The sequence below is a fragment of the Manacus candei genome, unplaced genomic scaffold (genome assembly GCF_025592945.1).
Source record: "Manacus candei isolate 608988 ecotype Guabito, Panama unplaced genomic scaffold, ASM2559294v1 h1tg000223l, whole genome shotgun sequence".
In the NCBI taxonomy this organism is placed as follows: Eukaryota; Metazoa; Chordata; class Aves; order Passeriformes; family Pipridae; genus Manacus; species Manacus candei.
Window position 1 is genome coordinate 370153 of NW_026138271.1, and position 24964 is coordinate 395116.

The following is a 24964-nucleotide window of genomic DNA, read 5'->3' on the forward strand; positions in this document are numbered from 1 at the left end:
TCTTGGCCTTCCTCTCCCATGGCCGGGGCTCCTGCAGGGTCACCGAGGTCTGTGCCCTGGTGCCGGTGGCACCCCCAGTGCTGGGCACCCAGCCCGGTGCCATAGGGCAGGGAGTTCCCTCTTCTCGCGGCTGGCGAGGATCGTGTGTCCAGAGGGGCCCGAACGATGCGGGGTGCGCAGCCCCTGCTTTGGAGAGCCCTGCGAGGGACGCCAGGGAGGACCCCACGGGCTGGGCAGGGTCCCACCGTCCCCGGCGTCACCTCCCGGGCAGGGCAGAGTGTGGGGTCGCAGCCCAGCCCCACCGCCCGCCCACCCGGGCGGCTCAGCCACCTCTCCACCCACAGGTGTCCCCGCGGGCCGTCCCTGTCCCGGAGGAGGTGGCGGGCGCGGAGCGGGGCCAGGAGACGCTGGAGCGGCTGCTGGCCTGGGTGGCCGACATGGAGGAGCTGGTGAGCAACCAGAAGCCGCCGTCGGCGGAGGCGAAGGTGGCGAAGGCGCAGCTGGAGGAGCAGAAGGTCAGCAGGGCCGGCCGGCGTGTCCCTCCCACGCGCTCCGGTCGGGGATTAGGGGCCCGGGGCTGGAGCCGCCGCCCGGGGCCGTGCCAAGGCGGCGGGGGCGGGCGGGGTCCCCGGCACAGCGCGGTGCCCCCCCTGCCTTGCAGCTCCTGAAGCGGCTGCTGGAGGAGCGGAGGCCGCGCGTGGAGCTCGTCCTGCAGGACAGACAGACGGCGCACGGCTCCGGCACGGCGGCACCTGAGGGCAGTGCCAGCCTCTCCGACCTCGGGGAGAGGTGGGACAAGCTGATGCAGGAGGCTGAAGCCAGGTGGGTCAGGGGCCAGGCTCTGTCACCAGGCGGGCACAGGCTCTGGCCACTGGTGTCCTCACAAGCCGTGTCACCGTGACACCCCGACGTCCTTGTGTGCCCTGCCCTGCTGGCATCGGGGCCACTGTAGCAGAGGAACCATCCCCATCCCACGTGCCGGGGCTGCACAGGGGCAGCGGGTCTGAGGATCTGCAGCCAGTCTTGCCCGAGGCCCTTCCTGCAGGTCCCTGTCTGGGGAATGCTGGCCTTGCCGTGTCCCTCTCCCTGGGAGTCCCAGGACATGGGGGAGAGGGGGCTTTCCTGGCTGGGACCTTGGCCTTGGAGACTGTCACCCCCGGGCTCACCCAGCCCTCCTGACGCAGGTACGGCCGCCTGGAGCGGATCCTGCCGGCAGCTCAGGGCTTCCAGGAGGCCGTGGATGCCTTCCAGGAGTGGCTCAGTGCCACGGAGCGACAGCTGGCCCAGCTCTGGCGCACCGACGGCTGTGTCGGCCGCGTGCAGGATGCCCACCGGCAGACCCAGGTGGGGCCAGGGTGGGCACAGGGTGGGCACGGGGGGGGCACCTATATCCTTGTCGGTCACTGCCACGGGAGCTTCTTGCCCAGGCCCTCTGTGAGGAGATCCGCGGGCGGCTGGGAGAGCTGGACAGTGCCCTGGAGAGAGGGCAGCGGGTCCTGGAGATGGTGACAGGTGAGTGGCGATGGCCAGGAGTGGCGGCCACGGGGCTGGGACTGCGGGGTGTGGGATGGGATGAGCACAGAGTGCGGCAGCCCAGCCCAGGGATGGCACCCCTGGGCACTGGGGGTCCTTGGAATGTGCTGCTCCCCACCGGGGGCTGTGGGGCGGTGTGAAGGGGCACAGCATCCCATGGGATGGAGAGAGGCCAGGGCAGAGCCTGGGGGTTAAGGCCATGGTGGGACAGGTTGCAGCCACAGTGAGGGGAAGCTGAGAAGGTAGATTTTGGTGGCAGCGGGATAAGGGGCCAGATCCAGCTCTGGGAGCAGCAGGAGAGGAGAAAGGTCGGGACAGAGTGACCATCACAGCGATGGAAGCTGTCGGAGTGGCTGATCCCACGCCTGGGATGCTGGCACGGAGGCTCTGATGCCGGTGTGGTGTGGGCACAGGGGAGGAGGCCCAGCTGGTGCAGGAGAAGATGGAGTCGCTGAGGATGCGGTACCTCATCGTGGGCCAGAGCAGCACCGACACCGCACACCGGCTGGGGCAGACCCTGGAGGCCTCGTCCCGCCTGGGCACAGCCCCCGAGGACCTGGCGCTGTGGCTGGGCCGCATGGAGAAGGAGCTGGGCAAGCGGGAGAGCCAGGATGACAGCCAGGAGCCCCCAGTCAGCGCCGGTGACAGGGAGAAGGTGTGGGACGCGGCACTTTGGGGACTGTCACCCTCTGCCTCCCTTTGCCATTCCTGGCCTCTCTCTGCAGCGGGAGGTGGTGGAGTTGGGTCTGGGTGGGATACTCTGGGTTATGGGAGACAGTCCTGTGGGGCTGTGATGTGTTCAGTCTCTGTCCTGGAGCGGCCGCCCCGGTGTGTGCCCACTCTGCCCGGCTGACATCTGTCCCTCTGCCACAGTTTGAGCAGGTGCTGGAGTCCCAGCTTGCCCGTGTGACCGGGCTGGGCAAGCGGCTGGAGGAGATCGGCCGCGTGCAGCTGGACTCCGAGGCTCTCGGCTCGCAGCTCTCCGAGCAGAAGGTGGGTCCGCAGCGGTGCCCGGGGGTCCCAGGGGACACCAGCTCGGCGTCCCCGTTCCGCTGGGCCCTGCACTGCCCCCCAGGACCCGGCACCCACCTGCTGCTCCGTTCCAGCTGCTCTCTGCTGAGGTCCTGCACTGCCGGGGCCTGGTTGAGCGTCTGCTGGGGATCTCAGACCCGCTGCTGCGCTGCTGCCCCGAGCCCCTGCGGCAGCGCCTCCAGGTCAGTCGGGGGGGCTGCCAGAGGGGACGCTGCCAGCACTGGGGGACGGCCATGCCCCACAGCCCCAGCCCTCCGGTGACCCCCCCTCTCCACAGCCGTCGGTGCAGGCGCTGCGGGAGCGCGCAGAGGAGCTGTCCCTGCGCAGCGGCGCCTGTGCCGTGCAGCTGGAGCACGCCCAGTCCCTGCTCACCCAGTTCTCGGAGGCACTGGAGGAGCTGCTGCCCTGGCTGGAGGAGACGCGGGCCCTGGGGGTGCAGCTCTCCCCCAACGCCATCAGCTATGAGGCCTTCAAGGAGCAGCAGGCGCTGCTGCAGGTGCGGGCAGGGACAGGGGCAGGGACACGGAGGGACGTGCTCGGCTGTCCCGCGGGGTTGGGAGCGGGGAGGTGACGGGATGAGGCGGCATCACCAGGGGGCCCACCGGGCTGGGGCGCCCGATGAGCATCAGCCTGCTGGGAGCAGCGCCCCGTGGGATGAATCCCCGGGGGGCACATCCCACCCCGACGCGGCCCCACGGCTGCTCCTCGCCCCCAGAGCCTGCGGGAGGCCATCGCTGAGCACCGGCCGCTGGTGGGGAAGCTTCAGCGCGTGTCGGCACAGCTGGTGGAGCTGAGCCCCGAGCAGGGAGCCCCGTTCCAGCGGCGCTGGCAGGAGGCTGAGGAGCAGTACGGCTGCATCCGCGAGCGTGTGCGCCAGGCAGCGGCTCTGCTGGAGGACGCCCTGCCGCGATACAGCCAGGTACGGGCTGGCACCGGGGGGGGTGGTGTCCCCAGGGGCGTCCCCTCGAGTGACTGGGCCGGTCCCCAGCTGACGGAGCGCATGGACCTTCTGCTGGAGTGCCTGGAGCGGCTGCAGAGCCGGCTGCAGAGCCAGCCCCCCGTCCGCGGGGATGCAGCCCACCTGCGGGAGCAGATCCGGGAGAACAGCCTGGCCCTGGGCGAGCTGGAGAAGCTGGGGGTGGCCCTGGAGGGCATCCAGGCGCAGGGCGGAGAGCTGCTGGCCACCATGAAGGCAGTCGGCTCCGACGCCGTGGCCAGAGGTATCGGCGCGGGGGGGGTGGGCACGGCCCTGCCGGCAGGTCCGTGTCCCTGTGGGGGCTGTGCGGGGGTGCCGGGCCCCCCCGAGCACTCTGAGCCCTGCCCCCGTGCCCGCAGGGATCCGGGAGCGCACGGAGCAGCTGCTGGCACAGTGGGGGTCCCTGCGCGGCCGATGTCGGGAGCAGGAGCGGTGGCTGCGGGAGCTGCTGACCCTGGCCGAGCGCTTCTGGCACGGCCTGTCCGAGCTGGCCCTGGCACTCAGTGACACCCAGCAGCTGGTGCTGGGGCTGGAGGAGGCCGGCGGGGAGCCCGAGGCCATCCGCACGCGGCTGCGCACCATGCAGGTACGACTGGGGAGGGGGCCCGGGGGGCAGCCCCCCAGCACGGGCAGCCCCCAGCACGGGCAGCCCCCCAACACGGGCAGCCCTGACCCCCGTGCCATGTGCAGGCGCTGCGGGAGGACATCGATGCCCTGCAGGGCGAGCTGGACACGCTGGGCAGCCTGGGTGTGGAGCTGATGGCCTCCTGTGGAGACCCCGACAAGCCCGATGTCACCAAGAGCCTGGACGATGTGAGTGTCCCTGGGGTTGGGTTCAGTGAGGGACGGGGTCCTGGAGCTGTGGGGATGGGGTGTCCCCTGACCCTGGGCAGTGCCACTGACCCCTGCTCTCCAGACCCCTGCACAACACACTGACCTTCACACCCAGGCCCCCGCACAGTGCCACTGACCCCTGTGTTTGGACGCCTGTGTGGTGCCACCCCAGTACCCCAGACCCCATACTCTGACCCCCCTTTAGCACCACTGACCCTGTGCCTTGTCCCCCTGCACTCTGTCCCCTCTATGGTGCTGCTGACCCCACACCCTGGTCCCCCACACCCTGGCCCCCCCGTAGCACCACTGACCCCACGCCCTGTCCCCCCATGCCCTGCTCCCCCCGTGGCACTGCTGACCCTGTGCTCTGTCCCCCTGTGGCACCACTGATCCCACGCCCTGTCCCCCCACGCCCTGCTCCCCCCGTGGCACTGTTGACCCCATGCCCTGTCCCCCGTGGCACTGCTGACCATGTGCCCTGTCCCCCCCATGGCACCGCTGACCCCACACCCTGTCCCCCCACGCCCTGCTCCCCCCGTGGCACCGCTGACCCCACGCCCTGTCCCCCCATGCCCTGACTCTGTGCCCTGTCCCCCCGTGGCACCGCTGACCCCACGCCCGGCCGCAGCTCTACTCCTCCTGGCACAGCCTGAACCGGGTGTGGATGGAGCGGAACGGGCGCCTCGAGGAGCAGCTCCAGGCCGCCCTCAGCTACCAGGACACGATGCAGGTGGGTGTTGGTGGGTGTTGGTGGGTGTTGGTGGCTGTTGGTGGGTGCAGGGGCCCTCGGGCAGGCCCCTCACGGAGGGAGCTGCGTCACCCCCCCCCCATCCCCACTGAGGGGCTGTGAGGCCGCCGTGGGCCCCCTGAATCCTGATCCCCCTCTCCCCCCGTCCCCAGCGGCTGCTGGAGTGGCTGGACACGGCCGAGCTGCGCATTGCTGAGGAGTTCCTGGTTGGTGGGGACCTGGACATGGTGCAGCAGCAACTGGCAGAGCTCAAGGTGCCGTGGTGTGCCATGTCGTGCTGAGCCATCCTGTGCCACTGGATGGGGCAGACGGGGGGCAAGGGGGGCAGGGGGGTGCTCTAGACAGCAGTGGAATGGAGGGGGTGGCACGTTGGATGGTGCTGGTGTCCCCATGGGGCAGGGGGGTGCTCCAGACAGCAGTGGAATGGAGGGGTGGCACGTTGGACGGTGCTGGTGCCCCCGTGGTGGGTGCTGGGTGGTCAAGTCCTGCTCTCTACAAGGTCCCTGGGCAGGTTGGGTGTCGGCTCCCTGCGAGGAGCAGCCCCGTGCCCAGGTGCCCGTGCCGTGCCATGCAGTGCCAGGCGGTGCCACGCAGTGCCTGGTGACAGGCAGACCCCGTCCCGGGGCACAGGCCCAGGGTCACCCACCGGTGCTGCCCCCCAGGAGTTCAAGCGGGAGCTGTACCAGTGCAAGGTGGACGTGGAGAGCCTGCGGCACCAGGGGGGCACGGGGCAGGGGGACCCCCCAGCTGCCCTCAGTGACTTCCGCCAGCGCTGGGACCACCTGGAGGAGGAGATCGTCAGCAGACAGGTGGGGGGCACGGGGCAGGGGGTGCACGGGGTGACGGGAGGAGCTGGGTGGGTGCACGGGGTGACAGGAGGGGTTGGGTGGGTGCATGGGGTGACAGGAGGAGCTGGGGGGGTGCAGGGGGTGACAGGAGGAGCTGGGGGGTGCAGGGGTGCAGGGAGCTGGCTGTGTGGGGCTGGGGGGGTGTGGTAGGTGCTGTGTGGGTCTGGAGGGTTTCAGGAGGGGTTCACGGGGGTTCCACGCTGGTGCTGGGTGTGGTGCCAGGAGGGTGCACAAGGCAGAGGAGGTGCCCATGCAGGCACTGGGCTCACGGTGCTGGGTGGGTGCCTGGGGCCGTGTGGGTTCTGGGTGGGTGCACGGGAGCTTTGTGGGCACTCAGGATGCCACTGGGCACACTGGGCATGTGGGGCCGTGTGGGGCCGTGTGGGCACTGAGCGGGTGCTGGGTGGGTGCACGGGAGCTTTGTGGGCACTCAGGATGCCACCGGGCACACAGGGCGTGTGGGGCCGTGTGGGGCTGTGTGGGCACTGAGCGGGTGCTGGGTGGGTGCACAGGACCGCGTGGGTGCCGGGCACGGGGCCGGGGCTGCCGTCACTCCCCCGGTGTCACCTCTTCCCCTCGGCAGCACCAGCTGGAGGCGGCGCTGCTGGGGCTGGGGCAGTTCCAGCACCAGCTGGCCGAGCTGCTGCAGTGGCTGAGCCGCACCGGGGAGCAGCTGAGCGGCCCCGCACCCCTGAGCCCCGACCTGCAGAGCTGCGAGATCGAGCTGGCCAAGCACAAGGTGAGGCTGCGCCGCGGCCCGGGGCACGCGTGGCACAGCCCCTCTGGGGGGACCCAGACCGGGGCCGCTGCTGAGGGTCCTGACCATGGTCCTGCCCCCAGGGTATGTGTCCTGGGGGTCCTGGCCCCAGGGTGTGTGTCCTGGGGATCCCAGCCATGGTCCCACCCACAGGGTGTGTGTCCTGGGCGTCCTGGCCATGGTACCCCACCCAGGGTGTGTGTCCTGGGGATCCCCCCAGGGTGTGTGTCCCGGGGGTCCTGGCCATGGTCCCACCCCCAGGGTGTGTGTCCTGGGCGTCCTGGCCATGGTACCCCACCCAGGGTGTGTGTCCCAGGGGTCCCGGCTGCGGTGGCACCCCTGGTGCGTGTATTCTGGAGGTCCCAGCTGTGTCCCCTGGGATGTGTGTCCTGGGGGTCCTGGCCATGGTCCCACCCCCGGGGTGTGTGTCCTGGGGGTCCTGGCCATGGTCCCACCCCCGGGGTGTGTGTCCTGGCTGCAGGGCGCTGCCCAGCCCCTCCTTGGGCTGCTGCAGTGGTGGCCAGGCTGGGCAGGCTGTGGCATGAGGACTGTCCCCTCCCACAGCGACACCATGGAAGGAATGAGCTGTCTCTGTGCCATCCCAGTGCTGCGGCCCCTTGCCTGGGCACGCTCGGGCCGTGCCTGATGCAGGCGAGGCTCTGCGAGGGCCAGGCTGGCCCCACACCAGGAGAGGGCTGTGCAGGGGGTACCGTGTCCCCTCTGTGCCCGTCCTGGCCAACCCCCTGCCACGAATCGGCAAATCTGGCGCCTCAGCCCCGTGCCCTGCTGAGAGCAAGAGTCGGGGGCACCCCCGGGTGTTGTCCTCCCTCTGCGTGGCACCCCCAGACCCCAGCACCGCGGCGGCAGCGATGACCCGGGTGGCAGAGGTGCCCCGGGCACTCAGAGCGAGGGGCTTTGTGCAGCACAGCCGGTGGGCTGTGGGGTGCCCCCGCCGCGGTCCCAGCCGTGACCCCCCCGCCCCTGCGCAGGTGCTGCGGACAGACGTGATGTCCCACGCCCGCACGGTGCAGTCCGTGACCGAGGCCGGGCAGGGGCTGCTGCTGTCCAGCCTGGGGGAGAGCGTGGAGGGGCTGCAGCGCAGCCTCCAGCAGCTGGGGCAGCGCTGGGACCTGGTGCGCAGCGAGACCGAGAGCCGGCAGCTGGAGCTGGAGAACAACCTCAGCCAGGTACGGGCGCGGGGCCGCGGCGCGGCCGGGCCGTGGGGCCGGCGCTGAGCCCCCCCTCGCCCCCAGGTGCAGGACATCACCCTGGAGATCACGGAGCTGCTGCAGTGGCTGGAGCAGGTGGAGCTGCAGCTCTTCTGCTCCAAGCCGGTCTGGGGACACCCGGATGCCACCAAAGAGAAGCTCAACGCGCACCTGGTGAGCACCGGCACCGGGCCGGGCCCCGGGGTGCCTCGGGGGGATGTGTCCCCCAAAACCACACCGAGAGGCCAAGACCCTTCTCTGCTGCCTCCTCTCCCTGACCGGACAGAGCCTGGTACCCCCCTCCACTCTCCTCCAGCTCCCTGAGGCAGAGCAGGAGCCATCCCTGTCTTTGTTCCCTGTCCCTGACCCTGCTCCTGTCCCCATCCCAGTCTCTGTCCCCGTCTCTTGTTCACTGTCCCTGACTCCTTCCTCATCCCTGTCACCCTCTTCATCCCAATCCCCGTCCTCTTCCTCATCCCGTTCCCTGTTCCCTGTCCCCGTCCCCACCCCGGGCGCTGACCCGGCGTGCCCGGTGTGCCCGGCAGGAGCTGTGCCGGGAGCTGGAGGCGCGGGCGGTGCCGTACCGGGGGCTGCGGGAGCGGCTGCAGCGGCTGCTGGAGTCGTGCCGTGCCGGGCGGCCCTGCAGCACCGAGCACAGCCTGCGGATCCTGGAGCAGAAGTGGGACAGCGTCCAGGCCGAGGCGCAGGAGAGGAAGGTGTGTGGGGCGGGGGGCTCCGACCCCGGGGGGGCTCCGACCCCGGGGGGCCTCGCCCTGACCGGCCTCGGCCTCGGCCCCGGGGCGGGGGGTGCCCGCCCCCGTCAGCGCCCGTCCCCCCCGCAGGAGCGCCTGGCCGAGGGGCTCACGGTCACCACCGAGTTCCACGGCTCTGCCCAGGAGCTGCTGCGCTGGGTGGCCCACGCCGAGGAGCTGCTGGGGTCCCCCGCGCCCCCCAGCTTCGTCCTCGACACCGTCACCGCCCAGATCCAGGAGCACAAGGCAAGGGAGGGAGGAGCCGGCGCGGTGCTCCGGGGCTTGATTCGTGGGGCTGGGGGCTGCACAGAGGGCACCCACCGGCAGGGAGATCTCTGCCGGCTGGGTCATGGGACTGGAATCTGAACAGAGGGCACCGACAGGGAGATCTCCCCCGGCTGGGTCATGGGGCTGGGGTCTGCACAGAGGGCACCAACAGGGACATCTCTGCTGGCTGGGTCATGGGGCTGGGGTCTGCACAGAGGGAACAGACAGGGAGATCTCCCCCGGCTGGGTCATGGGGCTGGGGTCTGCACAGAGGGAACAGACAGGGAGATCTCCCCCGGCTGGGTCATGGGGCTGGGGGCTGCACAGAGGGCACCGACAGGGACATCTCTGCCGGCTGGGTCATGGGGCTGGGGTCTGCACAGAGAGCTCCCGTGTGGCACCGGCAGGGGCAGACAGATCTCCCCGGGGCTGGTTCTTGGGGCTGGGGTCTCCTCAAAGGGGTCCCATGTGGCACCCACAAAGAGATCTGCTCTGGGCTGTGGGTGGGACGTCTGTCCCTGCAGCAGAGGAGCAAGTGGGCTCCGTGTCCCATCCCAGTGTGAGCTGTGCCGGGGGGCTCCGTGTCCCATCCTGGTGCAGGCTGTGCCGGGGGGCTCCGTGTCCCATCCTGGTGCAGGCTGTGCCGGGGGGCTCCGTGTCCCATCCCGGCATCGGCTGTTCCCAGGGGCTCCCCACTTGCCTCAGGACCACCCGCCCACAGCTGCCCCCTCCCCGCAGGCCCTGGTGAAGGAGGCGAATGCCCACGGGGAGAAGCTGGGCGGGCTGGAGGCCGTGGCCGCGCGCCTGAAGGATTTCAGCAGGAAGCAGGACGGGGCCGTCATCCAGAACCTGGTGCTGGCGGCGCGGGAGCGCCTGGGCAAGGTGCTGCAGAGGGCGGCTGAGAGGGGGGCGGCGCTGGAGGAGGCACGAAAGCGCAGCAAACAGGTACCGTGGGCGCGGCCCGCGGGCCCCGGGGGCTGGGGAGGGGGCTCTGCCCCTCGGTTTGCTTTGGACAAGGGCCTGGAGGGCCAGGACAAGGGGGAACGGCTTCCCACTGCCAGAGAGCGGGGTTAGATGGGATACTGGGAGGAAATCCTTGGCTGCGAGGGTGGGCAGGCCCTGGCACAGGTTGCCCAGAGAAGCTGTGGCTGTCCCTGGATCCCTGAAGTGTCCCAGGCCAGGTTGGACGGGGCTTGGAGCAACCTGGGCTAGTGGGAGGTGTCCCTGCCCATGGCAGGGGGTGGCACTGGATGAGCTTTAAGGTCCCACCAACCCAAACCATCCTGGGACTGATGATTCCATGGCACGGGTCCTGCTGGGAGCAGGCCCTGGTGCTGTCACCGTGCTGTGCTGGCCCGTGGTTTGCCCCGAAGGGGTGCCAGGGCTGTGCCACTCCCTCGTGTGGCTCCGTGGCTCCTGCCTGGGTTGCCCCAGCCATACTTTGCCCCCGCAGCCCTCCCCAAAGCATCCCTCCCCAAACCATCCCTCCCCAAAGCATCGCTCCCCAAACCATCCCTCCCCAAAGCATCCCTCCCCAAAGCATCCCTCCCCAAACCATCCCTCCCCAAACCATCCCTCCCCAAAGCATCCCTCCCCAAACCATCCCTCCCCAAAGCATCCCTCCCCAAACCATCCCTCCCCAAAGCATCCCTCCCCAAACCATCCCTCCCCAAAGCATCCCTCCCCAAACCATCCCTCCCCAAAGCATCCCTCCCCAAACCATCCCTCCCCAAAGCATCCCTCCCCAAACCATCCCTCCCCAAAGCATCCCTCCCCAAACCATCCCTCCCCAAAGCATCCCTCCCCAAACCATCCCTCCCCAAAGCATCCCTCCCCAAACCATCCCTCCCCAAACCATCCCTCCCCAAAGCATCCCTCCCCAAACCATCCCTCCTTGCAGTTCAGCGAGTCCCGGCGGCTGCTCCTGGACTGGATGGACGAGGTGGAGCAGAGCCTGGAGGAGCCTCAGGACGCTCCCACCAGCCAGGAGGAGATCAAGTGCCAGCTGGCTGAGCACAAGGTGAGCCTGCCCTGCTCCCAGGAGGGCTGTGGGGAGCGGAGCTGGGGGGCTGGGGGCTCCAGAGGGGGGATCCCGAGTGCTCTGGAGGGAGGTGGGGGAGCAGGGGGGCTCAGACACCTTCCCAGGGCTGTTCTGCAAAGTGAGGAGACCCCGGAGGGCTGAGGGATGTCAGCACCCCAAACCCCCGCAGCACTGGGGGGAGCAGGGGGAGTCTCCCCGAGCTGGGGGTCTCAGCACCCGCCCGTGGCCCCCCAGGCGTTCCAGAAGGTGCTGCGGGCGAAGCGTCCGGTGTACGAGGCGACCCTGCGGAGCGGGCGGGCGCTGCGGGAGGGGGCCCGGCTCCCCCAGGACCTGCAGCCGCTGGAGGAGCTGCTGGGGGAGCTCAAGGAGCGCTGGGACGCGCTGTGCAGCCGCGCCGCGGAGAGGTGGGAGTGGGACGGGGACGGGGACGGCTGGGAATGGGCGTGGGGTGGGGAAGGGCTTGGGATAACGGTGGGATGGGAATGGCACGGGGTGGAATGGGATGGCACTGCCTGTTCTCTGCTCGCTCTGGGGGTCCCAGGCAAGAACACGGCACTGCCCTCCCTCCCTGAGCATCCCACTCCCTGCTCTGGGACCCCCACACCCAGCACTGCTGCCGCTGGGGTGCAGCGAGGCCCTGTCCCATAAGGGCACTGCCAGGGCATGTCCCTGTCCCTAATGGTGCTGCCAGGACCTGTCCCTGTCCATAGCGGCGCTGCCAGGGCCTGTCTGTTTCTGTAACGGCACTGCCAGGGCCTGTCCCTGTCCATAACAGCACTGCCAGGGCCTGTCTGTTTCCATAACAGCCCTGCCAGGACCTGTCCCTGCCCATAATGGCACTGCCAGGACCTTTCCCTGTCCATAACAACACTGCCAGGCCCTTTCCCTGTCCATAATGGCACTGCCAGGACCTTTCCCTGTCCGTAACAACCCTGCCAGGCCCTTTCCCTGTCCATAACAGCACTGCCAGGACCTGTCTGTTTCCATAACAGCACTGCCAGGACCGTTCCCTGTCCATAACAGCACTGCCAGGACCTTTCCCTGTCCATAACAGCGCTGCCAGGGCTTGTCTGTTTCCATAATGGCACTGCCAGGACCTGTCCCTGTCCATAATGGCACTGCCTTGACTGTTCCCAGTCCATAATGGCACTGCCAGGACTGTTCCCTGTCCATAACAGCACTGCCAGGACCTGTCCCTGTCCATAACAGCACTGCCAGGACCATTCCCCTGTCCATAATGGCACTACCAGGCCCTTTCCCTGTCCATAATGGCACTGCCAGGACCGTTCCCTGTCCATAATGGCACTGCCAACTCTGTGGGGTGGCCGTACCCAGCTCTGTGGGGTGGCCGTACCCGGTCTGTGGGGTGGCCGTACCCAGCTCTGTGGGTGACCCCACCCCTGGGCGCTGTGACATCCCCTGTGCCCCCCTGCAGGCAGCACAAGCTGGAGGAGAACCTGCTCTTCTCGGGCAAGTTCACGGACGCGCTGCAGGCGCTCATGGACTGGCTGTACCGCGCCGAGCCCCAGCTCAGCGAGGACGTGCCCGTCGGGGGGGACCGGGACCTGGTCGGGGACCTCGTGGACAAGCACAAGGTGGGATCCCGGGGGGTGTGGAGGGCCCTGCCCGGTGTCAGCCCTCGGGGAGCCCCGGGCTCTGCTCCCCTGTGCCCACCCTCCATCTGGGACGGGACCGGACCGGGCGCAGGACAGGCCTTTGCTCGCCCGGAGCAGTCCCTGTTTGGCCCCAGCTTGTGCTCCCCATCCTGGGGGCATCACTGGGGGGCCCTGGGTACCCCACTGCTGGGAGGGTTTGGGGTACAAGGGAGCTCTGTACCTGCTGCTGGGAGGGTTCAGGGTGCAGGGGAACCCTGGGCTCGCTGCTGTGGGGGTTTGGGGTACACAGGAGCTCTGTACCTGCTGCTGTGAGGGTTTGGGGTACAAGGGAGCTCTGTGCCTGCTACTGTGAGGATTTGGGGTACAAGGGAGCTCTGTTCCTGCTGCTGGGAGGGTTCAGGGTGCAGGGGAACCCTGGGCTCGCTGCTGTGGGGGTTTGGGGTACAAGGGAGCTCTGTTCCTGCTGCTGTGAGGGTTTGGGGTACAAGGGAGCTCTGTTCCTGCTACTGTGAGGGTTTGGGGTACGCAGGAGTTCTGTGCCTGCTGCTGGGAGGGTTTGGGGTTCAAGGGAGTCCTGTACCTGTTGCTGGGAGGGTTTGGGGTACAAGGGAGCCCTGTACCTGCTGCTGGGAGGGTTTGGGGTACACAGGAGCTCTGTTCCTGCTGCTGTGAGGGTTTGGGATACACAGGAGCCCTGTTCCTGCTGCTGTGAGGGTTTGGGGTACAAGGGAGTTCTGTGCCTGCTGCTGTGAGGGTTTGGGGTACAAGGGAGTTCTGTACCTGCTGCTGGGAGGGTTTGGGGTACGAGGGAGCTCTGTTCCTGCTGCTGGGAGGGTTTGGGGTACAAGGGAGCTCTGTACCTGCTGCTGTGAGGGTTTGGGGTACAAGGGAGCCCTGTACCTGCTGCTGGGAGGGTTTGGGGTACAAGGGAGCCCTGTACCTGCTGCTGGCAGGGTTTGGGGTACACAGGAGTTCTGTGCCTGCTGCTGGGATGGTTTGGGGTACAAGGGAGCCCTGTTCCTGCTGCTGGCAGGGTTTGGGGTACACAGGAGTTCTGTGCCTGCTGCTGTGAGGGTTTGGGGTACAAGGGAGCTCTGTACCTGCTGCTGGGATGGTTCAGGGCGCAGGGGAACCCTGGGCTCGCTGCTGTGAGGGTTTGGGGTACACAGGAGCTCTGTTCCTGCTGCTGGGATGGTTCAGGGCGCAGGGGAACCCTGGGCTCGCTGCTGTGAGGGTTTGGGGTACAAGGGAGCTCTGTACCTGCTGCTGGGATGGTTTAGGGTGCAGGGTAACCCTGGGCTCGCTGCTGTGAGGTTTGGGGTGTGCAGGAACCCTGCTCAGTAACGGGGTCCTGGCAGGGTTCTGGGCCCCCCCGGCGCCCCCCAGCCCTCCCGTGCTCCCTGCCAGGTGTTCCAGAAGGAGCTGGGCAAACGTGCCAGCTGCATCAAGACGCTGAAGCGCTCGGTGCGGGACCTGACGCGCGGCAGCAGCAGCGTGGACTCGCAGTGGCTGCAGCGGCAGGTGGAGGAGCTCAGCACCCGCTGGGACCTGGTCTGCAAACTCTCCCTCTCCAAGCAGGCCCGGCTGGAGGCGGCGCTGCGGCAGGTGAGGGCTGGGGGGCAACAGGGGAACCCCGGGTTTGGGGTCTGCTGTGACAGGAGGGGCAACAGGGGAACCCCGGGTTTGGGGTCTGCTCTGATGGGAGGGGCTGGGGGGTGACAGGGGAACCCCTGGGGTTGGGGTCTGCTGTGACAGGAGGGGCTGGGGGGCAACAGGGGAACCCCGGGTTTGGGGTCTGCTGTGACAGGAGGGGCTGGGGGGTGACAGGGGAACCCCTGGGTTTGGGGTCTGCTGTGATGGGAGGGGCAACAGGGGAACCCTTGAGTTGGGGTCTGCTGTGACAGGAGGGGCTGGGGGGGCAGTGAGAACAGCAGGGGAACCCTTGGGGTCGGGGTCTGCAGCTGGGGCACCCGTATGGGAAGGCCAAGGGGTGTGGGGTGCCCAGGTGGTGGGTGGTTGAGCTCCAGGGTGCCCCGTGGGGTACCTGGGCTTGGTGGATGGGTGTACATTTGGGGGTTCACTGTGGGGTGCCCAGGCTCGGTGTGTGGCCGTGCATTTGGGGTTTCCCCATGGGGTGCCCCAGCTCGGTGTGTGGCCGTGCATTTTGGGGTTCCCCATGGGGTGCCCTGGCTCAGTGTGTGGCCGTGCATTTGGGGGTTCACTGTGGGGTACCCAGGCTCGGTGTGTGGCCGTGCATTTGGGGTTCCCCATGGGGTGCCCCACGTCGGTGTGTGGATACACATTTGGGGGTTCCCCACGGGGTGCCTCAGCTCGGTGTGTGACCGTGCATTTGGGGTTTCCCCATGGGGTGCCCTGGCTCGGTGTGTGGCTGTGTATTTGGGGTTCCCCACAGGGTGCCCCAACTCAGTGTGTGGCCGTGCATTTGGGGGTTCACTGTGGGGTGCCCCAGCTCAGTGTGTGGCTGTGCATTTCGGGTTCCCCACAGGGTGCCCCAGCTCGGTGTGTGGCCGTGCATTTCGGGGTTCACTGTGGGGTACCCAGGCTCGGTGTGTGGCTGTGCTCCAGGTGCTCCAGGAGGTTCCCAGGCTCAGCATGTGGCTGTGCATTTGGGGGTTCACTGTGGGGTGCCCAGGCTCGGTGTGTGGCCGTGCATTTCGGGGTTCCCCAAGGGGTGCCCCAGCTCGGTGTGTGGCCGTGGGTTCCCCATGGGGTGCCCAGGCTCGGTGTGTGGCCGTGCATTTGGGGGTTCCCCACGGGGTGCCCCAGCTCGGTGCGTGGCTCCCCTGCAGGCGACGTGTGGGGCCGTGGGGCTCTGTGGGGCCGTGGGGCTCTGTGGGGCCGTGTCACACGGTGCCATGGCCAGGGGCCAGGCTGGGAGCTGCAGGTACCCGTTTCAGGTGTGCCCGTGTGGCACGGGGTGCCTGGGGCAGGGCCCTGCGTGGCACAGGGAGGCACGGGGGGGGCTCAGAGGAAACTGTGTCCAGGCGCCGAGCCGGGTGTGGGGTGTCCCCTCAGTCCCACCGGGAGGGCTGAGCGGGGCTGGCAGCAGCTCTCCCTTGGCACAGTGCAGGGCCAGGGCCTGTGCCACGGTGTGTCCAGCCTCAGGCAGTGCCAGGGCCTGTGCCACGGTGTGTCCAGCCTCGGGCAGTGCCAGGGCCTGTGCCACGGTGTGTCCAGCCTCGGGCAGTGCCAGGGCCTGTGCCACGGTGTGTCCAGCCTCGGGCAGGAGCAGCAGGGGCAGGACTCGGGGTCTGTCCAGGGGTCTGGGCAGCCGGGGGGCTCAGGTGGGACTCGGCTGGGACAGGACCTGGGACCTGGGACGGGGCCTGGGACCACAGGGTGGGTGCTGAGCAGGTCCCCGCTGTCGTGGCAGGCAGAGGAGTTCCACACCCTGGTGCACTCCTTCCTGGGGCGCCTCTCCGAGTCGGAGAAGACCCTCAAGTACGGCGTCTTCCCCGAGGAGGAGGTGGCCGTGCAGGAGTGCCAGAGCCAGCTGCAGGTGGGTGCCAGCCCCCAACAGCCCCCACTGGCCCTGCCCTGGGTGGCCCCTGCCCTGGGTGGCCCCAGCCTTGCCCAAGGACACACCCCAATGGGGTCAGCCGGCCCCGACAGGCCCTGCTGGGCTGTGGGGTCCCCACAGCGAGATGTGGGATGTGGGGTCCCACCACACCACGGACACGAGGTTTGGGGCCCCGAACACCCCAGGGTGGGGAGGTTTGGCACCTCAAACCCCCCCTGCGAGGTGGAGGCTGGTCTGACAGGGCGCAGGGGGCTGAGACCCGGCAGTACCACGGCCTGTGCCCCCCCAGGAGCTGATGCAGTCCCTGCAGTGCCAGCAGCTGGAGCTGGAGTGCATCACCTCGCTGGGGGAAGAGATCCTCGCCACCTGCCACCCCGACTCCGTCATCACCATCAAGTCCTGGGTCACGGTGGCCAAGAGCCGCTTCCAGGAGGTGAGCTGGGCTCCCCATCCCTGCCCAGGGTGAGCGTGGCCCCAAACCTCTCCCACCTCCGGGTCCTCCACGGCACAGCCCCCCTGACGGAGCATTGTGGGTCTGGGGTGCTCAGCCCTGGGGGGCACAGAGAGAGAGTCTTGGCCTTGCCAGTGTCCCCCCCCTCCGGGGGCCATACAGGGGGTCACCCGGGGCCTCCTCAGACCCCCCCGGACAGCAGTGGCTCATTCCTGTGCCATGGCAGCCAACACAGCCCAGGCAGGGAGGCCTGGGAGCGGTGTCCTGGGGACCCTCCCCTCAGAACCCGCTCCTGCAGCGGCTCGGAGCCTCCCAGGATTTGCAGGAGAGAGGCTCCTGGCGCTCCCTGGACCGGTCTGGCAGGTTCAGATGATCCCACACAAAGCCCTTATTGAACAGAGACCTGTGGGATCTGCTCTGGATCTGCCCAGGGCTGCCCCACTCACCCTGAATGGCAAGGGCAGCCGGCACGTCCGCACGGCACAGACCGGGGCACAGACCTGGGCACAGACCTGGGCACCCTTCTCATGTGGGGGGCAGAGCCCCCAGCCCTGCCCCAGCTGCCCAGCAGGAACTCTGTCCTGCCCCACATCCCTCCCCCTCGTCCCTGCCCCACGGTCACTAGGGATGCTGGCTGGGGGTGGTCCATGCAGCCCCATGGTCATGGTGGGACGTGGAGCCCCCTCATCCCTGCCCCACAGTCACTAGGGCTGCTGGCTGGGGGTGGCCCATGATGCCCCACGGTCACGGTGGGACATGGAGCCCCCTTGTCCCTGCCCCACAGTCACTAGGGCTGCTGGCTGGGGGTGGCCCATGCAGCCCCATGGTCACGGTGGGACGTGGAGCCCCCTTGTCCCTGCCCCACGGTCACTAGGGCTGCTGGCTGGGGGTGACCCATGCAGCCCCATGGTCATGGTGGGACGTGGAGCCCCCTCATCCCTGCCCCACAGTCACTAGGGCTGCTGGCTGGGGGTGGCCCATGATGCCCCACGGTCACGGTGGGACATGGAGCCCCCTTGTCCCTGCCCCACGGTCACTAGGGCTGCTGGCTGGGGGTGGTCCATGCAGCCCCATGGTCACGGTAGGACGTGGAGCCCCCTCGTCCCTGCCTGGTCATCACTGGTGGGGTGTCCGTGAGCCTGTCCCGTGGTCAGAGTGGCCGTGGCTCCTCGTGCCCACTCGTTCCCCCCAGAGCAGTGGCTCCCGCAGCATCTGTTCGGGGTGGGAGACCTCGGTGCCCGCAGCAGGGTGGCAGCGCTGTGCCCCAGCCCCCCTCGGTGCCCAGCGCCCCTCGGTGACAGTGCCCAGCCCCCCTCGGTGCCCAGCACCCCTCGGTGACGGTGCCCAGCACCCCTCGGTGCCCAGCACCCCTCGGTGACAGTGCCCCAGCGCCCCTCGGTGCCCAGCGCCCCTCGGTGCCCAGCGCCCCTCGGTGACGGTGCCCAGCACCCCTCGGTGCCCAGCGCCCCTCGGTGCCCAGCGCCCCTCGGTGACGGTGCCCAGCACCCCTCGGTGCCCAGCCCCCCTCGGTGCCCAGCACCCCTCGGTGACGGTGCCCAGCACCCCTCGGTGCCCAGCGCCCCTCGGTGCCCCGCAGGTGCTGAGCTGGGCCCAGCAGCAGGGCGAGCGGCTGCGGGCGCAGGCGGCCGCGCTGGCGGCCGAGCGGGAGGAGACGGAGCAGCTCCTGGAGTGGATCACGGCGGCCGAGGAGGCCCTGGGGCTGCGGGACCAGGAGCCGCTGCCCGAGGAGGCCGAGCAGCTGGAGGAGCTCATCGCCCAGCACGCGGTGAGGGACCCTCTGCCCGGCTGTCCCCGGGGTCCACGTCACCCCCGGTCCCGACCCAGCCGAGGGCTTTGGGGAGCGCCGGGCTGGGCCCTCGGTGCCGCTCGCACACGTGGCAGGGGCACCGCGGCACCTTTGGCTTCGTGCAGCCCGAGCCCACCGGGGCTGCAGCACACGCTGCTGGGGCAGGAGGGTCCTGGGAGAGGGCAACGGGGCCGGGCTGGGGGGCCTGGGGGGGCTGTGGGGTCTGTGGGGGCTGTGGGAACTGTGGGGCACACCGGGGGGCTGTGGGGGATGTGGGGCACACCGGGGCTGTGGGGCACACCGGGGGGCTGTGGGGCACACTGGGGCTGTGGGGCACATGGGGGGGCTGTGGGGACTGTGGGGGCTGTGGGGCACACCGGGGCTGTGGGGCACACTGGGGGCTGTGGGGCACACCGGGGCTGTGGGGCACACTGGGGGCTGTGGGGCACACTGGGGGCTGTGGGGCACACCGGGGGCTGTGGGGGCTGTGCGGCACACGGGGGGCTGTGGGGGCTGTGGGGCTGTGGGGCACACGGGGGGCTGTGGGGCACACGGGGGGCTGTGGGGCACACCGGAGGGCTGTGGGGGCTGTGGGGCACACGGGGGGCTGTGGGGCTGTGGGGGCTGTGGGGCACACCGGGGGCTGTGGGGCACACTGGGGGCTGTGGGGGCTGTGGGGGCTGTGGGGGCTGTGGGGCACACTGGGGGGCTGTGGGGGCTGTGGGGGCTGTGGGGCACACCGAGGGGCTGTGGGGCACACCGGGGGCTGTGGGGCACACCGGGGGGCTGTGGAGGCTGTGGGGCACACCGGGGCTGTGGGGCACACCGGGGGGCTGTGGGGGCTGTGGGGCACACCAGGGGGCTGTGGGGCACACCGAGGGGCTGTGGGGGCTGTGGGGCACACCGGGGGGCTGTGGGGCACACGGGGGGCTGTGGGGGCTGTGGGGCACACGGGGGGGCTGTGGGGCACACGGGGGGCTGTGGGGCACACCGGGGGGCTGTGGGGCACACGGGGGGGCTGTGGGGCACACTGGGGGCTGTGGGGGCTGTGGGGCACACGGGGGGCTGTGGGGCACACTGGGGGCTGTGGGGCACACGGGGGGCTGTGGGGCACACTGGGGGCTGTGGGGCACACTGGGGGCTGTGGGGGCTGTGGGGCACACGGGGGGCTGTGGGGCACACTGGGGGCTGTGGGGCACACGGGGGGCTGTGCTGGCACGGCTGGCGGGCGCTCAGCCCCGGCGCTCTGCGGCAGGTGTTCGTGGAGGAGCTGAACCGCAAACAGCCCGACGTGGAGAAGGTCACCAAGAGCTGCAAGCGGAAGCTGGCGGCCGATCTGGGCCCCCCGGCCGCCCGCCGGCTGGCCACACGTAAGGACCCCCATCATCGCCCCCAGCGCCACGGCCCAGAGCCCCGACTGCCCCCTCCCCAGCCCCCCGGCTGCCCCCTCACTGCCGTTCCGTCCCCCCAGGGCGCCGCAGCGGTGGGAAGGCGCAGGGGGCGGCGGCGGTGCCGCTCGGGGGGCTGGAGCCCCAGACCCCCCTCATGGCCCAGCTCCTGCACCGCTGGCAGCAGCTCTGGCTGCTGGCCCTGGACCGGCAGTACCGGCTGGAGACGGCCCTGCAGCGCCTGCGGGAGGTAGGGGGGCCCTGGGGGCCCGGGCAGCTCCTTCCAGGGGAGGTGGGGGCACTCTGGATCCCGGGCAGCTCCTTCCAGGGGAGGTGGGGGCACTCTGCATCCCGGGCAGCTTCTCCCGTGGGAGAGAGGACACCCCAGGGGTCCTGCTGCCCGGGGGCTGCGGGCAGCTCCTCTCATGGGAGGTAGGGGCATTTTGGGGGCCTGGGCAGCTCCTCCCCCAAGAGGTAGGGGTGCTCTGGGGGTCCTGCTGCCCTGGGGGGTAGAGGCAGGTCCTCTCCCAGCAGGTAGGGGTGCCCTGGGGGTCCTGCTGCCCTGGGGGTAGAGGCAGGTCCTCTCCCAGCAGGTAGGGGTGCTCTGGGGTCCCAGGCAGGTTCTCCTGTGGGCGGTGAGGACACCGTGGGGTCCCACTGCCCTGTAAGGGGCAGCTCCTCTCACCTTCGGCCCATGGGACCCCCTGGCCCCAGGTCAGATGTGAGTGGGATTGGTGGGTCTCAGACCCCATCCCTGCAGCTGGGGGTCCCTGTGCCCACGGTGGGTGCACCCCGACACCGCAGAGCGGCTGCTGGAGCCTGGGCCCTCTGTGTACCCCAGAGAGGGGGCCCTGGGCAGAGACCCCCTGGCAGCCTCGGCAGGGCTGGAATCAGCCGGGCTGCGCATCTGAGCTGAGCGTGGGGCACAGAGGGGTCGCCTTGGCTGACACAGAGGGGCTTGGGGGGGTCCTGCCGGTGTGTCGATCCCCCTCTGTGCCCCCCCAAGCTGGAGGAGTTCGCGCACTTCGACTTTGGGGTCTGGAGGAAGCGCTACATGCAGTGGATCAGCCAGATGAAGTCCCGTGTCCTGGACGTTTTCCGCGGCATCGACAGGGACCAGGACGGGCGCATCAGCCAGCGGGAGTTCATCGAGGGCGTCCTCGCCTCCAGTGGGTGCCGGGGGGGGCTGGAGGAGGCTGAGGGGGCTGGCACTGGGGGCTGAGGGTCCCTGTCCCCCCTCAGAGTTCCCCACCAACGTCCTGGAGATGAACGCCGTGGCCACCATCTTCGACATGAACGGCGACGGCTTCATCGACTACTACGAGTTCGTCAGTGCTCTGCACCCCAACCGGGACCCCCTGCGCCGCTCCGCCGACGCCGACCAGATCCAGGATGAGGTGTGGGGAGGGGATGGAGGGCGGGGGGCTGGAAGGGTGGGGGGCCCGCCCGGGGCTGAGCTGAGCATGGTCCCCCAGGTGAACAGGCAGGTGGCCCAGTGCAACTGTGCCAAGCGCTTCCAGGTGGAGCAGATCAGCGCCAACAGGTACCGGGTAAGTGCCGACCCCTGGGGTCCGACCCCTGTGCACAGCCTGCCCTGTGCAGGGTCCCACAGCACCCGTGTCCCGTGGCAAGGAGGGGACACATCCCCACGGCCCAAGGAGCCCTGGCCCTGCGGGAGGGTGGTGCTGGCAGGGACCGAGGGGCCCCAGGGATGGGCAGGTCCGGGTGCTGGTGCTGCTCTGGCACCCCCTCCCCGAATCCCAGCCCTGCCGAAGCCCCCAGGCCCCACCCTGCCCTGATGTCCCTCCCCCGCAGTTCGGGGAGTCCCAACAGCTGCGGATGGTGCGGATCCTGCGCAGCACCCTCATGGTGCGGGTGGGCGGGGGCTGGATCGCCCTGGACGAGTTCCTGGTGAAGAACGACCCCTGCAGAGGTGGGTGTGGGGGTCCCACGCCGGGCACTGGTGCAGTGGAGTCCCCGTTCCCTGTGCCTGTGGGGCCAAGTGGGTCAGTGGGGGCCCTGTGGGGAGCAGCCAGTGGGGCTCCCCACGGTCTCGCACCGCCGGGACCCCATCGGCAGCCCCCTCACTGCCCCCGTCGTCCCCAGTGAAGGGAAGGACCAACCTGAAGATCAACGAGAAGTACCTGTCCCCGGACGCCTTCGGGACCGCCGCCAGGTGTGCGGGGAACCAGTCGGCCGCCTCCTCCAAAGTGCTGTCCCCGAGCCGCTCCAACTCCAGCCTCAGCCTCTACAGCAGCGCCTCGGCTCCCAGCAGCCCCCTGGCCAGGAAGGTGAGGGCTGTGAACCCCTCCAGAAGTTCCCCCCAGCCCGCCCGCCCCAGGCACTGACCCTCTCCCTGCACAGTCGGTGCTGCGGAGGACGCGCTCCGGAGATCGGTGTCCGCGCTCCCGCGGCTCGGGGCTGCCCGACGGAGCCGAGCTGCAGTTCAGCGCGGCCGAGGAGAGCCTGGCTGCGGCACTCCCAGGTGAGCGCTGGGCCGCCCCGGGGGGCACAGGGGGCCGGAGCGGGTGTGCGGTGCGGGGCAGGGCAGCGGGGCTGTCCGCCGGCCCTCGGCGCGCCGGAGCTAAGGTTGGTGCGGGAGAACTCCCCGCTCCAGCCCCTCCGTGCCCTCGCAGAGCCGCCCGAAGGGTCCCCCCCGGAGCGCTGCAGCCCCTGCCGCTGACCCCCGCGCCCGCCCTGCGCCAGCACCCTCGGCCGGCCCCACTCAGGACCCTCCTCCCCGCGGCCGGAGGACGGCGAAGCCGCGGCCGTGCGCCCCGCGGGGCTCCGGCCCGGCGCTGCGGCTCCCCGAGCGGGGCTGAGCTGTCTGTCCGTCACCGAGCCCGCCGGCACCGGCCCCGGCGGATATGCAAGTACCCCCCGACACCCTCCAAGCCCCCGGGCACTGACCCCCTTCCCCACGGCTCCCCCGGGCAGCGCGGGGGGTCCCGAGCCCCCTCATCCCGCCCCGAGTGCTGTGGGTCCAGCCGGACATCCATCCCCGCGCTGGGCCCCGCGCCTCTCCCGCGCCTCTCCCGCGCCGCCGGCTCGGAGTGGCCGCGGTGCCCCCCGGCACTGGCGTTGCTGACGGGGGTCCCCCACCCTGCTGCCCACGCCCCGGCGGGAGGTGGCCGGGCTCGGTTCCCGGGCCCCGGGCCCCCGTTTCTGGTGCTAACCCTCACCCCTCTGCCTTCGGTGTGCGCGCAGGGGGCCCCGGCTCCGGCCGCCCCCCGCCCCGGCGGGGCTGCCACGGGCGGGGGTCCCTCGCGCCCGCGCCCCCGCCCCGCCGGCGGCCCCGGGACCCCCGCCCTGCTGCCGCATGTTCACGCACCCCGCTAACCGGAGAGCAGTAGAGCTGAATGTAACCCCGGCCGGGCCCGCCCGCCGCCACAATAAACTGTAGTGAGGTTCCTTTTTCTATGAGCACCCATCCGTCCCTCCGTCTGTCCGCTCAGGGAGGGGGCTCCGCTCTGTCCGTCCGTCTGTCCGCTCAGGGAGGGGGCTGCACTCTGTCTGTCTGTCCGCTTGCCCTGCTGCTTGGGCAGGGGTCCATCAGTGTCTGTCTGCTCAGGGCAGAGCGGTGCCCTCTGTCAGTCTGTCTGTCTGCTCACCTGCTGCCGGGGAGGGGGACTGTAGTCTGTCTGTCTATCTGTCTCCTTGCCCCACTCTCAGGACAGGGGCTGCAGGCAATCCCTCTGTCTGTCCACTCACCCTGCTGGCAGTGCAGGGGCTGCAGTCTGTCTGTCCATCTGTCCACTCACCCCGCTGTCAGTGCAGGGACTGCAGTCTGTCTGTCTGTCCACTCACCCCACTGTCAGTGCAGGGACTGCAGTCTGTCTGTCTGTCCACTCGCCCCACTGTCAGTGCAGGGACTGCAGTCTGTCTGTCTGTCCACTCACCCTGCTGGCAGTGCAGGGGCGGCAGTCTGTCTGTCCATCTGTCCACTCACCCCACTGTCAGTGCAGGGGCTGCAGTCTGTCTGTCTGTCCACTCACCCCACTGTCAGTGCAGGGACTGCAGTCTGTCTGTCCCTGTGTCTGTCACCCCACTGTCAGTGCAGGGACTGCAGTCTGTCTGTCCATCTGTCCACTCACCCCGCTGTCAGTGCAGGGGCTGCAGTCTGTCCGTCTGTCTGCTGACCCTGCAGTCGGGGCTGGGGCTGCCATGGCCAGGGGGGTGTCCCATCACCAAATCCAGCACCCACCGTCGCGGTGGCACAGGGGGTGGCCGGGCAGGGCCGGGTGTGCCCCGGCTGGTGCTGGTGGCACAGGGGGTGGCCGGGCAGGGCCGGGTGTGCCCCGGCTGGTGCTGGTGGCACGGGGGGGTGGCCGGGCAGGCCCGGGTGTGCCCCAGCTGGTGCTGCCGGCAGAGCCGCCCGGCGCCGCAGCCGCGGCTGGCGAGCCCCGGGCGCTGCAGTGGGTGCCAGCGGGCACCGCGCCGCGTTGCCTCCTTTCCCAGGAAGGCATTGCTGGCATACCTGCTGTGCCCACGCCGGGCACTGCCGGGAGGTGCTGGGTCCTCATCCCTGGGTGCCTGTGGTGGTGCCTCCCCCACAGTGCTGGCTGCCCTTCGCCCACCCCCCTGCCCTGAGAGCTCCAGGGGTGCCCGTGTGGTCCCCGGGCATCGTGGTCCCAGTGCATCCGTCACCCACCCGCCCCGTCCCAGCTGGGATGGCTGGGGGACAGTTGGGATGGGCCCAGCTGCCTGTGGGGATGGGATGGGGTGTCTGGAGGCCCTGGCTGTGTCCCTGCTCTGAGAGCTGGGGACACCTCAAGCACAGGGACTGTCCCCAGGTACTGCAGCACCACAGCCCTTGCCTGGCACCTCCCCAGCTTGGGGAGTCCCAGATCCCACAAACGGGGGCTGTGGCCGTTCCCTCTGATTCCCCACCAGTGCTGGGGGTCTGCCTGGCTGCCCCCTCCCTATCCCGGTCCCCTTGGTTGCCTGACCCTGCTCTCGTGTCTTCCAGTCCCATTTCTCCACCGTTTCACCCTAAAACCCTCTCCTCACTCACTTCTTTTCTGAACGAGCGCAGAGCCAAAGGGGCCGAGGCTGGAATTGTGCCAGTGAGTTTGTGCTGGGGCACGTCCCCGGTCACGCTCGGGGGAGCCCCATGAACACCCCGGGTCGGGGCCCCTCACCCGGCGCTGCCACAGCCCCCCTGG

The 24964-nt window shown here is 69.7% G+C and overlaps 1 protein-coding gene across 1 annotated transcript in view; it reads left to right on the forward strand.

Annotated features, from left to right (window-relative positions):
- Positions 1-22569, forward strand: part of LOC127464431 (microtubule-actin cross-linking factor 1, isoforms 6/7-like) — a 30611-nt gene extending 8042 nt beyond the window's left edge. The window contains exons 7-43 of the mRNA XM_051774719.1: positions 345-515; positions 662-822; positions 1185-1344; positions 1428-1512; positions 1947-2188; positions 2407-2526; positions 2640-2747; positions 2843-3061; positions 3281-3484; positions 3554-3785; positions 3901-4127; positions 4232-4354; positions 5004-5105; positions 5276-5377; positions 5786-5932; positions 6555-6710; positions 7718-7915; positions 7982-8110; positions 8482-8652; positions 8779-8934; positions 9694-9900; positions 10856-10975; positions 11231-11400; positions 12432-12591; positions 14020-14217; positions 16007-16132; positions 16443-16586; positions 18202-18390; positions 19667-19781; positions 19883-20049; positions 20806-20968; positions 21042-21196; positions 21275-21349; positions 21615-21732; positions 21906-22090; positions 22164-22284; positions 22436-22569. Coding sequence (XP_051630679.1) covers positions 345-515; positions 662-822; positions 1185-1344; positions 1428-1512; positions 1947-2188; positions 2407-2526; positions 2640-2747; positions 2843-3061; positions 3281-3484; positions 3554-3785; positions 3901-4127; positions 4232-4354; positions 5004-5105; positions 5276-5377; positions 5786-5932; positions 6555-6710; positions 7718-7915; positions 7982-8110; positions 8482-8652; positions 8779-8934; positions 9694-9900; positions 10856-10975; positions 11231-11400; positions 12432-12591; positions 14020-14217; positions 16007-16132; positions 16443-16586; positions 18202-18390; positions 19667-19781; positions 19883-20049; positions 20806-20968; positions 21042-21196; positions 21275-21349; positions 21615-21732; positions 21906-22090; positions 22164-22284; positions 22436-22482 — 5673 coding nt within the window. The 3' untranslated portion in view covers positions 22483-22569. The remainder of the gene's footprint in view (positions 1-344; positions 516-661; positions 823-1184; positions 1345-1427; positions 1513-1946; positions 2189-2406; positions 2527-2639; positions 2748-2842; positions 3062-3280; positions 3485-3553; positions 3786-3900; positions 4128-4231; positions 4355-5003; positions 5106-5275; positions 5378-5785; positions 5933-6554; positions 6711-7717; positions 7916-7981; positions 8111-8481; positions 8653-8778; positions 8935-9693; positions 9901-10855; positions 10976-11230; positions 11401-12431; positions 12592-14019; positions 14218-16006; positions 16133-16442; positions 16587-18201; positions 18391-19666; positions 19782-19882; positions 20050-20805; positions 20969-21041; positions 21197-21274; positions 21350-21614; positions 21733-21905; positions 22091-22163; positions 22285-22435) is intronic.
- The last annotated feature ends 2395 nt before the right edge of the window (positions 22570-24964 follow it).